The sequence below is a fragment of the Coregonus clupeaformis genome, unplaced genomic scaffold (genome assembly GCF_020615455.1).
Source record: "Coregonus clupeaformis isolate EN_2021a unplaced genomic scaffold, ASM2061545v1 scaf0027, whole genome shotgun sequence".
Classification (NCBI taxonomy): domain Eukaryota; kingdom Metazoa; phylum Chordata; class Actinopteri; order Salmoniformes; family Salmonidae; genus Coregonus; species Coregonus clupeaformis.
The window spans coordinates 584,901-597,665 of record NW_025533482.1 but is presented as its reverse complement, the minus strand read 5'-3'; the positions used below and the strand labels follow the sequence as shown (position 1 = coordinate 597,665).

General features: G+C 45.0%; 1 protein-coding gene across 1 annotated transcript; it reads left to right on the top strand.

The window, feature by feature from the left end:
- The first annotated feature begins 1,984 nt into the window (after nt 1-1,984).
- On the top strand, nt 1,985-12,690 carry LOC121570559 (deleted in malignant brain tumors 1 protein-like). The gene is made up of 8 exons (XM_041882034.1): nt 1,985-2,083; nt 6,510-6,539; nt 8,235-8,555; nt 8,697-9,011; nt 10,828-11,124; nt 11,505-11,825; nt 12,027-12,164; nt 12,337-12,690. The coding sequence occupies exons 1-8, from the start codon at nt 2,050-2,052 to the stop codon at nt 12,633-12,635; spliced, it is 1,755 nt and encodes a 584-aa protein (XP_041737968.1). The 5' UTR covers nt 1,985-2,049; the 3' UTR covers nt 12,636-12,690.
- Nucleotides 12,691-12,765: the final 75 nt, after the last annotated feature.

Sequence of the window (12,765 nt, the reverse complement as noted above, 5' to 3'; positions counted from 1 at the left end):
CACTGTTCTTCGAACTTCGAAGCAATTCACTTTATGCACTAGACCTCTTGCACTGTCACGTTCACAGGTTGGATCAAATTGATACACAAAACACAAATTGGACCAGGTTGGGATGGCATCTCTGTTTTGTTCCGTTTACAGTATTTTATTTTTCATGGGAGAAAAAGTTAATAAAACGTAGTGGTTCTATGATCTAGAGTCATATCGTTGTAGAGTTATGAAGATGATTTGTAAGGAAATACCAGCCATTACATAATGTACATAAGATGTATTCCTTATTTTTAAAGTACATGAAGTCTAGCCCTTTTGACATTGTCAAAGCCTTTTATGTTTTCCTTTTTGTTCTCGTTTTGGTATCTGAAGTGAAGGCATTGATCACTGATCAACTGTTTAGACCACTAAAGGAAGGGACTGACTTCTAGGACCACAACAGCCGTTGACAACCAGTGAAGAGAATTTCTACAGTCACAAACTGTACCACGTTACCAGTATGCTCACAACACCACTCCCTATGTAGCACATTGTCAGTAGGATGTATCTATCTATGTCCATGTAAACTCTGTGACACGATATCAGTATGCTCACAACACCTCTGCCTCTGTATGTATACATGTTCCCCATCTATCTACTCCTCCCCACAACACAACACAACAGCACTGCCTCTGTAAGTCTATTTCACAGTATCACACCTCTATCTCTTTATCTATCACAACAACGCAACTGCCTCTGTTTACACACTATCAGTATTTATCGGTCTGTCATCCCGGACTCTTGTGACACATGCGAGTACCTAGCTATTCTCTAGCCTGGCCTTAGATCCGTTTTTGCTGTCTTGCCTATGCATGACAATGAGAAAGGAGTTGTCAAGACAGCACAAACTGATCTGGGATCAGGCTAGCTATTCCCCCACCTCTAACCACTCTTTACACAGACAAGTGTAACCTACCTACCACAGTAGGTTGGTGGCACTTTGATTGGGGAGAATGGGCTTGTGGTATTGACTGGTGCGGAATGAGTGGGATGGTATCAAATACATCAAACAGATGGTTTCCATGTGTTTGATGCCATTCCATTTGCTCCGTTCCAGACATTATTATGAGCCGTTCTCCCCTCAGCAGCCTCTTGTGCTACCTACCTCCGTTCCAATGCCTCTACTGTTCAGTAGGAGTGGATCTGTCCTTCACAATGGATCGAACGCTGCTCGTGGCCAACCTCACTGCAGCCAGTATCACAACGCACAACTGTTTTTTCCCTGCACTCTCACTTGTAATGCAATCAGATGCACAACAAGCATTTGAGGATAAAATACATAAATAACTGTTTTGATTATGTCAGATCATTGAACGAAGAGAATAACATTGAATAAAGAACCCTGTCTGTGTGTGTTTTTAAATGTTTCTTAACTGGGGGTGGGTCCACCATTAGGCTGAAAATAAGATTGTGGTGGGACTTTAAGAGCAGTATTTCAGTGGGCCTGGGACTATAGCAGGTCACGTTACAAGAACAAATACAAGGTTCAGAGACCCTTTAAGGGTTATACTACAATTTCTGTTTGGGGGGGGAATAATTTTTTAGGTTCTGTTCATTTATTATTGGCCCCTCAGTCTAGTTTAGAGCATATATGTTGCTCAATCGTTGTGTTTTATGGGTCTCATATTCTTGTTTAAAAAAATAAAACCAATGGTGTTTGTGGCATTGAGCTCTGCGTTTTGTGCAGGCGCAGTTTAGTGGAATTGGTGGCCAGACCAGAGACTAACCCCATTAGTGGGCCAGGATTTCCTGTTTTGTGACAGTGTACCGCTCTTCTCTGTCATTGTAACTCTAATACCGGAAAGTGTGTAGAAGATCACACATTGATTTATTGTACATGGAGGTAGCATTGCCAGAACATGGTAATTTAACTCTCAATTTTGCATAATCAGAATTTTAGTTTTGCTCATCCATTGTATTGTAACTTTACCCCAGTTAAATCTGTGGTAAATATTGCAATAATTTACTGCCAAGTGTTGGCAATAATCATACCTGATATTGAAGGGCATTACAAGGATCATGATGGGGAGAATTCTACTCTTTATGGCATTAGGTGAGTCTTTGTGTATTACAGTAACTAAGTTTTCATAATGGAAGGTCTTTCAAGTGCCTTACATGAACAACAATAGACTCTATATAGATTGGTATCGGTTGTCTCTGTGATTTCTGCTTTATCCAAGTACAGTATGATATTGTCTCTGTCTAGTGTAGCCTTGTTTCAGTTGGCTATGATTTATATATTGGATATACGAATGTCTGCAATGCAATTTTAACAGGCTAATTTGTGGATTCTGGTATCCATGAACGTTGCTAACGAATGACTTGTTACAGAGAGTCACAAAATCGACCTAACCTAGAACAAAGTACTCATTCCCATTTCCAGTTCTCATTACCTCTTTCTAGTCTCACACAGTGGTGGAAAAAGTACCCAATTGTCATACTTTAGTATAAGTAAAGAGACCTTAACAGAAAATGACTCAAGTAAAAGTGAAAGTCACCCAGTAAAATACTACTTGAGTAAAAATCTAAAAGTATTTGATTTTAAATATACTTAAGTATCAAAAGTAAATGTCATTTTTTTAAAATACTTAAGTATCAAAAGTAAAAGTAAAAGTAGAAATCATTTCAAATTCCTTATACAGTGCCTTCGGAAAGTATTCAGACCCATTTTGTTACATTACAGCCTTATTCTAAAATTGATTAAATTATTTTTTTCCCTCATCACTCATCACTCTACACACTATACCCCATAATGACAAAGCAAAAACATGTTTGCAAATGTGTCAAAAATACATAAATAAAATATCACATTTACATAAGTATTCAGACCCTTTACTCAGTACTTTGTTGAAGCACCTTTTGCAGCGATTACAGCCTCAAGTCTTCTTGGGTATGACGCTACGAGCTTGGCACACCTGTATTTGGGGAGTTTCTCCCATTCTTCTCTGCAGATTCTCTCAAGCTCTGTCAGGTTGGATGGGGAGCGTTGCTGCATAGCTATTTTCAGGTCTCTCCACAGATGTTTGATCGGGTTCAAGTCCGGGCTCTGGCTGGGCCACTCAAGGACATTCAGAGACCTGTCCTGAAGCCACTCTTGCGTTGTCTTGGCTGTGTGCTTAGGGTTGTTGTACTGTTGGAAGGTGAACCTTCGTCCCAGTCTGAGGTCCTGAGGGCTCTGGAGCAGGTTTTCATCAAGGATCTCTCTGTACTTTGCTCCGTTTATCTTTTCCCCGATCCTGACTAGTCTCCCTGTGTCACGATCGTCGTAAGAAGCAGACCAAGGCGCAGCGTGATATGCGTACATCTTTTAATGAGTACTTAAACACGAACAACAAAACAACAAACGATACGTGAAGTCTACAGGTTCACCAACACAAACCTATACAGAAACAAGATCCCACAAATGACAAGTGCAAAACAGGCTGCCTAAGTATGGTACCCAATCAGAGACAACAAGCCACAGCTGCCTCTGATTGGGAACCACCCCAGCCAACATAGAAACACATGAACTAGAACATGAACATAGAACACTAAACATAGAAACTAACACCCTGGCTCAACATATAAGAGTCCCCAGAGCCAGGGCGTGACAGTACCCCCCAAAGGCGCGGACTGCGACCGCGCCAACTAAACCCAACAGGGGAGGGGCCGGGTGGGCATTCCGCCTCGGAGGCGGATCCGGCTCCGGGCGTGACCACCACTCTCTAGCTACCCCCCCGTAGCGCCCCTGGTCTGGTCCCGCTGGCTGGAGCTGGACTGGACATCGGTGGAGCGGATTGCTTAGGCTCCGGTGTGGAGCAGCTGACCGGTACCTGACCAGGCACCGGTGGAACAGGCACGGGCTGTGCCGGACTGACGACGCGCACCACTGGCTTGGTGCGGGGAGCAGGAACCGGCCGGACCGGGCTGGCGACGCGCACCACTGCCTTGGTGCGGGGAGCAGGGACGGGCCGGACCGGGCTGATGACGCGCACCACTGGCTTGGTGCGGGGAGCAGGAACGGGCCGGACCAGGCTGACGACGCGCACCACTGGCTTGGTGCGGGGAGCAGGAACGGGCCGGACCGGGCTGACGACGCGCACCACTGGCATGGTGCGGGGAGCAGGAACGGGCCGGACCGGGCTGACGACGCGCACCACTGGCTTGGTGCGGGGAGCAGGAACAGGCCGGACCGGGCTGGCGACGCGCACCACAGGCTTGGTGCGGGGAGCAGGAACAGGCCGGGCCGGGCCGGGCTGGCGACGCGCACCACAGGCTTGGTGCGGGGAGCAGGAACAGGCCGGGCCAGGCTGGCGACGCGCACCACAGGCTTGGTGCGAGGGGCAGGAACAGGCTGGGCCGGGCTGGCGACGCGCACCACAGGCTAGGTGCGAGGGGCAGGAACGGGTTGGGCCGTACTGGGAACACGCACCACTAACTTAGTGCGGGTAGCAGGAACGGGTCGGGCCGGACTGGGAACACGCACCACTAACTTAGTGCGGGGAGCAGGAACGGGTTGGGCCGTACTGGGAACACGCACCACTAACTTAGTGCGGGGAGCAGGAACGGGTTGGGGCGTACTGGGAACACGCACCACTAACTTAGTGCGGGGAGCAGGAACGGGTTGGGCCGTAATGGGAACACGCACCACTAACTTAGTGCGGGGAGCAGGGACGGGCCTGACCGTACTGGGAACACACACCACTGGCCTTGTGCGGGAATCAGGAACGGGCCGGACCGGACTGGTGACACACACCACTTGCTTAGTGCGAGGAGCGGGACTGGGTTTCCTCATAAACCTCCGCTCCCTCTGCTGCCTACTCAGTTCCTCTCGCCGTGCCTCTACTCTCTCCTACTCCCTTATCGCCTCCAGTAGCTCCTCCCTCTGACCAACTAACTCCTGCTCCCTCATGACCAATAGCCCCCGTAACCTGGTGGCCTCCTCTCCTATTCTGCAGATTCGCCCTGTAGCTGCCTCCTGCTGCCCCGTCGTCCATGCCGTGTGCCCCCCCCAAAAAATGTATTGGGGTTGCCTCTCGCCTGTCCGACGACGGCCCGGTTGGCGCCGCTTCTCCTCTCCTGCCTGGGCATCCTCCCTCATCGCCCTCCGGTAGCGGACGGCCTCCTCCTCCGTGATCTTCCCCCAACCGAGGAGGACATCCACTAGAGTAACCTTCTGTTCCTTACCCGGCGTTTGTTCTTGAACACGCTGCTTGGTCCTGTTTTGGTGGGATCTTCTGTCACGATCGTCGTAAAAAGCAGACCAAGGCGCAGCGTGATATGCGTACATCTTTTAATGAGTACTTAAACACGAACAACAAAACAACAAACGATACGTGAAGTCTACAGGTTCACCAACACAAACCTATACAGAAACAAGATCCCACAAATGACAAGTGCAAAACAGGCTGCCTAAGTATGGTTCCCAATCAGAGACAACAAGCCACAGCTGCCTCTGATTGGGAACCACCCCAGCCAACATAGAAACACATGAACTAGAACATGAACATAGAACACTAAACATAGAAACTAACACCCTGGCTCAACATATAAGAGTCCCCAGAGCCAGGGCGTGACACCCTGTCCCTGCAGCTGAAAAACATCCCCACAGAAAGATGCTGCCACCACCATGCTTCACCGTAGGGATGGTGCCAGGTTTCCTCCAGACGTGACGCTTGGCATTCAGGCCAAAGAGTTCAATCTTGGTTTCATCAGACCAGAGAATCTTGTTTCTCATGGTCTGAGAGTCTTTAGGTGCCTTTTGACAAACTCCAAGCGGGCTGTCATGTGCCTTTTACTGAGGTGTGGCTTCCGTCTGGACACCATAAAGGCCTGATTGGTGGAGTGCTGCAGAGATGGTTGTCCTTCTAGAAAGTTCTCCCATCTCCACAGAGTAACTCTAGAGCTCTGTCAGAGTGACCATCTTGTTCTTGGTCAGTTTGGCCAGGTGGCCATTTCTAGGAAGAATCTTGGTGGTTCCAAACTTCTTTCATTTAAGAATGATGGAGGCTACTGTGTTTTTGGGGACCTTCAATGCCTCAGAAATTTTTTGGTACCCTTCCTCAGATCTGTGCCTCGACACAAAAACCTGTTTTCACTTTGTCATAATGGGGTATTGTGTGTAGATTGATGAGGAAGGCAATTTATTTAATCAATTTTAGAATAAGGCTGTAATGTAACAAAATGTGGAAAAAGTTAAGGGGTGTGAATATTTTCCGAATGCACTGTATACATAACCATCCGGCTTGACAAATGGTGTAAATACCACAACAGCATACATTTAAAGTTGTTTATAAATGTGTCAATAACTATCTCTGTATAGCTTACTAACATTTACAAATGTAGCAATAACAATTCATAGATGGTGAGCAAACATATAAAAAAATAAAAAATAAATTTTACTGGACATTATTATAAGGCGTTATCCATTTAGAAATGGGGACTTCAGTAAATATGTGTTTAATTGTAACGTTTTGGTTGTCTGTGTTTATCCTCAACAGCTCATCAAATGGTGTTGTATTCATTGGCAGGTAAGTGTTCATTTACACTGAATGAAAATATAAACGCAACATGCAACAATTTCAAAGATTTTATTGAGTTACAGTTCATATAAGGAAATCAGTTAATTGAAATACATTAATTAGGCCCTAGTCTATGAATTTCACATGACTGGAAATACAAATATGCATCTGTTGGCCACAGATACCCTAAAAATAAAAGGTAGGGGCGTGGATCAGAAAACCAGTCAGTATCTGATGTGACCACCACTTGCCTCATGCAGCGCGACACATCTCCTTCACATAGAATTGATCAGGCTGTTGATTGTGGCCTGTGGAATGTGGTCCCACTCCTCTTCAGTGGCTGTGCGAAGTTGCTGGATATTGGCAGGAAATGGAACACGCTACCGTACACGTCGATTCAGAGCATCCCAAACATGCTCAATGGGTGACATGTCTGGTGAGTATGCAGGCCATGGAAGAACTGGGAAATGTTCAGCTTCCAGGAATTGTGTACAGAGCCTTGCGACATGGGCCGTGCATTATCGTGCTGAAAGATGAGGTGATGGCGGCGGATGAATGGCACGACAATGGGCCTGACGATCTCGTTACGGTATCTCTGTGCATTCAAATTGCCATCGATAAAATGCTATTGTGTTCGTTGTCCGTAGCTTATGCCTGCCCATACCATAACCCCACCGCCACCATGGGGCACTCTGTTCACAACGTTGACATCAGGAAACCGCTCGCCCACCCGACGCCATAAACGCTGTCTGCCATCTTCCTGGTACAGTTGAAACCGGGATTCATCTGTGAAGAGCACACTTCTCCCATGTGCCAGTGGCCATGGAAGGTGAGCATTTGCCCACTGAAGTCGGTTACGACGCCGATCTGCAGTCAGGTCAAGAACCTGGTGAGGACGACGAGCACTCAGATAAGCTTCCCTGTGACGGATTCTGACAGTTTGTGCAGAAATTATTTGGTTGTGCAAACCCAGTTTCATCAGCTGTCTGGGTGGCTGGTCTCAGACGATCCCGCTGGTGAAGAAGCCGGATGTGGCGGTTCTGGGCTGGCGTGTTTACACGTGGTCTGCGGTTGTGATGCCGGTTGGCCGTACTGCCAAATTCTCTAAAACTAAGTATGGTGAACATTCCTGCAGTCAGCATGCCAATTGCACACTCCCTCAAAACTTGAGGCATCTGTGGCGTTGTGTTGTGTGACAAAACTGCACATTTTAGAGTGGCCTTTTATTGTCTCCAGCACAAGGTACATCTGTGTAATGATCATGCTGTGTAATCAGCTTCTTGATCTGCCACACTTGTCATGTGGATGGATTATCTTGGTAAAGGAGAAATGCTCACTAACAGGGATGTAAACAAATGTGTGCAAAACATTTGAGAGAAATAAGCTTTTTGTGTACATGGAACATTTCTGGGATCTTTTAGTTCAGCTCAAGAAACATGGGACCAACATATTACATTTTGCTTTTATATTTTTGTTCAGTGTACATGTGAACACAAGTCCCAAAAAGGTTTAAAGTAGCATATTTGAATATCATTTAAATACATTTAAAAGTATACATAAAGCAAGTCCAAAAAGGTTAATTAACACGTTTGTAACAAAACTTTGAATACAACAGCTTTGACCACAATTACAGTGTTAAATTGCTTATTTGATTATTGATTATTATTAATAGATTTTCTTATCATCTCTTTTCCTCTTTGTTAGCTGGTGAAGACATCAGGCTGGTCAATGGCACTAGTCGCTGCTCGGGGACAGTAGAGATTCTTTATAAGGGCCAGTGGGGAAGAGTGTGTGGTCAGAAGTGGGACGTAAACGATGCCAATGTGGTGTGTGGCCAGCTGGGCTGTGGGAGGGCTGTGAGTGCCCAAGGTACTGCCCACGTAGGTCAGGGTAGTGGTGGCAGACCTACTTGGCTGGATGATGTTGGGTGTGACGGCAGTGAGAGCTCCCTGACAGAATGCTCACATGGAGGATTGAAACACCATGACTGTTTACAAGTTCAAGATGCCAGTGTTATCTGCTCAGGTAAGAAAAGTCCCTCTGTGTTGCTATTGTGGTTGATAGAAGTCGAAATACCTTGATTATACTTGTGTCAACTTGGCATTGATTTTGTTGAATATGATACTGAAAGGCTTCTATTTCCTCAATTTTTTCTTTCATTCCTAGTCAAACCTAACATCAGACTGGTCAATGGGAGTGACCTCTGCTCTGGGAGGGTGGAGGTCTATCAAATTGGTCAGTGGCTAACCGTGTGTGATGACGTGTGGGACTTGAATGACGCTGCTGTGGTGTGTAGACAACTGGGCTGTGGGAGAGCTGATAGTGCCCCAGAGAAGGCCTACTTTGGTCAGGGCAGTGGGCCCATCTGGCAGGATGATGTTGGCTGCTCTGGCAGTGAGTGCTCCATCACACAGTGCCCACACACAGGAGGAGGAACACATGAATGTAATCATGGTAACGACGCAGGTGTTATTTGTTCAGGTAAGGGAGTCTCTTTGCCTTGTCTAGACTAGAGTTTTATCAGGATTAGGTTTGAATGGTTTGAATTGTGCAAAAAGGTCTTATCATAGAGAAAATCCTAAAAAGCATATTACTGCAGTATTATAGCCTGCTCTGCCACCTAGTGGAGAGTTGACCGTTGCAGAAAGAATCTTAACCCAGGCCAGATTTGGTGCTATGTGACCAGATGGGGGCAGCCTAGAACAGAGCATGTGGCCAATACAGTATGAATACCATCAGATGCAGTCCCTTCAGAAAGTTTTCATACCCCCTGGACTTATTCCACATTGTTGTGTTACAGCCTGAATTAAAAATGGATTAAATAGATTTTTTCTCTCACCCATCTACAATACCCCATAATGACAAAGGGAAAACATGTTTTTAGAAATGTTTACAAAATATAATAAATGTAATACAGAAATATCTCATTTACATAAGTAAGTTCCTGAGTTAATACATGTTAGAATAACCCTTGGCAGCGATTACAACTGTGAGTCTTTCTGCGTAAGTCTCGAGGAGCTTTGCATACCTGGATTGTACAATTCAAGCTCTGTCAAATTGGTTGTTGATCATTGCTAGACAGGCATTTTCTAGTCTTGGCATAGATTTTCAAACCGATATAAGTCAAAACTGTAACTAGGCCACTCAGAAACATTCAATGGTGTCTTGGTAAGCAACTCCAGTATAGATTTGTCATTGTGTTTTATGTTGTTGTCCTGCTGAAAGGTGAATTAATCTCCCAGTGTCTGGTGGAAAGCAGAGTGAACCAGGTTTCCTAAAAAAAAAACTCCCTAGTCCTTGCTGATGACAAGCATACCCATAACACACAGGAGGTTGGTGGCACCTGAATTGGGGAGGACTTGCTTGTTGTAATGGGAGGATGGACCCATGTGTTGGATGCCATTCCATTCGCTTGGTTCCAGACATTATTATGAGCTGTCCTCCCCTCAGCAGCCTCCACTACCATAACTTGATGAAGCCAGTGATACTCAGTGATGTGTTGTGTTGGATTTGCCCCAAACATAACGCTTTGTATTCAGGACATAAAGTTAATTTATTTGCCAATTTTTTTGCTGTTTTACTTTAGTGCCGTATTGCAAACAGGATGCATGTTTTGGAATATTTGTATTCTGTACATGCTTCCTTCTTTTCACTCTGTCATTTAGGTTAGTATTGTGGAGTAACTACAATGTTGTTGATCCATTATCAGCTTTCTCCTATCACAGCCATAAACAATGTAACTGTTATAAAGTCACCATTGGCCTCATGGTGAAATCCTTGAGCGGTTCCCTTCCACCTCGCCCATCTACCAATAGGTGCCCTTCTTTGCGAGGCATTGGAAAACCTCCCTGGTCTTTGTGGTTGAATCTGTGTTTGAAATTCACTGGGGGACCTTACAGATAATTGTATGTGTGGGGTACAGAGATTAAGTAGTCATTCAAAAATCATGTTAAACACTATTATTGTACACAGAGCCCATGCAACTTATTATGTGACTTTGTTAAGCACATTTTTACTACTGAACTTATTTAGGCTTGCCAAAACAAAGGGGTTGAATACTTATTCACTCAAGACATTTCAGCTTTTCATTTTTTATTAATTAGTAAAAAATTCTAAAAGCATAATTACGCGGTATTGTTTCTAGGTCAATGGCACAAAATGTCAATTTTAATCCATTTTAAAATCAGGCTGTAACACAATTAAATGTGGAAAAAGTCAAGGAGTGTGAATACTTTCTCAAGGCACCCCAGGTTGTGATTTCTGTTGCCTGACTAAACTACATGTCTTTGACCAACAGGTGTTGTCTTGCAGAAGCCTTCACTCTCCACAGACCCATCCAATTCTGCCTTCTTGCATGGAGAGGAGATCCAACTCACCTGCACTCTTCCATCCCGTATCCTCTGTAATGCTGTTGAATTCCGCTTCTATCTGAATGGAGACTCCATCATGAATGTGACTGTTGGATCCTCACAGCCCAGGGCTACTTTAACAAAGTTTAAGATGGATGCTTCACACCAGGGCAGTTACCGCTGTCTCTACAGAACCCTCTCCAACGGCCAAGCCATCAACTCCCCTTACAGCAACGTTACTAAAGGTGAGGTGGTAGTTCGGAAACAAGTGTTGCCTAATCTATATCGATCAGTGGAGGCTGGTGGGAGGAGCTATAGAAGGACGGGCTCATTATCATAGCTGGAATGGAATACATGGAATGGTATCAAACACATCAAACATATGGAAACAACGTTTGATTACGTTCCATTGATTCCATTCCAGCTATTATAATGAGCCCGTCCTCCTATAGCTCCTGCCACCAGCTCCTCCCACCAGCCTCCACTGATATCTATATATTTAAGATTCATAGCCTTGATAGAGACGGGAGACTGACTACCTTGTCCATCACACACACATTTCTCAGTTACAAGGTGTGAATATGGAATGACATTACTGTCAAATTGCTGTTTACTTTCTTTCCAGTGGTCCTGCTACAGCCCAACATCTCTCTCAGTCCTCCAAATGAAGGGATGTTTTGGGAACCTCAGGGGCCAGAGGTGATCAGGGGCCACAGCTTCTCCATCACCTGCTCCATTCAGCCACAGTATCCTGGAGGCCTCTTCTATCTGGACTTCTCTGGGTCCAACAGAACTGAGACTACGCCTGCAGTCAACCACTCTGCCTCCTTCCACTTCCCTGTTGCAGAGCATAAAGACCAGGGGAAATACAGCTGCAGCTATGGAGTCAACGTCTCCACCCGGTCATTCAGGTCGGCTAATAATGAACTAGCTGTCACCATTAGAGGTAAAATAACACATGCTTTAAAAAAAGTTATTAAAAATTGCTTTTACGTGATATTCACCCAAAGAGAGAACAATCTTAGTATTGTAACATGACTTATCATCCTTCATATCACATTTTTGTTTGTTTTTATATTATATGAATTTGCCATCTACAAGTCTTGATCTGTAGGTCTCAGCCTTGAAATACCTACCTTTTCCTCAGCGTCCATGGTCCCCATCATTGTTTCTGGAGGGACTGGTGGGGTAGCACTGCTGTTTCTGCTTCTGCTTGTCATCTGTCTAGTCAGCTGGAGGACAAGGAGGAACAGAAAGCCATCTACAGAGACTGACCAGAGAGAATGTAAGTGATATCACTATACTGTAAACTCAAATCCTGAATCTGAACTTGATTTACACCTTGAGCTTGAAAAGTTAAGCTAAGCAGCATCTCAAAATCGGCCTAAAGTATTTTGTTGATACATAATTTAGAGTTTGCTGTTGCGAATATTCAAGAGCAAACTGTTATGCAACAGGTATTGACAACAGACACAACAGAGGGGAGGAAAACGAAGAGGAAGAGGACTATGTAAATGTTGAAAGTCTGGAGAGAGTCACGGGTGAAAAGAAGAATGGGAAGGAAAAATTGCACAGCTATGGGAAATCAGAGGATGTCTATGACAACGAGGAGGGAAACGTTCAAAGAAAGGATGTTTGTGGGGGGTCTCATGAGAAAATGAATAGTGAAGACGAGGAAGAAGATTACGTTAAAGTCTCTGCCTATGATAATGCTGTAGCACGTGACGTGAATGAAGACATTTATCAAAACCTTTAGGAAAAGTAACAGTGGACTGTATGCAACCTGTCAATAAAGTGTATGCAACCATCAACACATTGATTTGGTCCTTCATGACATGTAAATGTATTTAAATAATACTAATTCAGATGCAATAGTGACAACTACA

Coding starts and splice junctions, on each gene's coding strand:
- LOC121570559 (XM_041882034.1), top strand. CDS start 2,050: ATGATGGGGAGAATTCTACTCTTTATGGCATTAG. Junction 8,556..8,696: donor TGCCAGTGTTATCTGCTCAG/GTAAGAAAAGTC, acceptor TTTCATTCCTAG/TCAAACCTAACATCAGACTG. Junction 12,165..12,336: donor AGAGACTGACCAGAGAGAAT/GTAAGTGATATC, acceptor GTTATGCAACAG/GTATTGACAACAGACACAAC.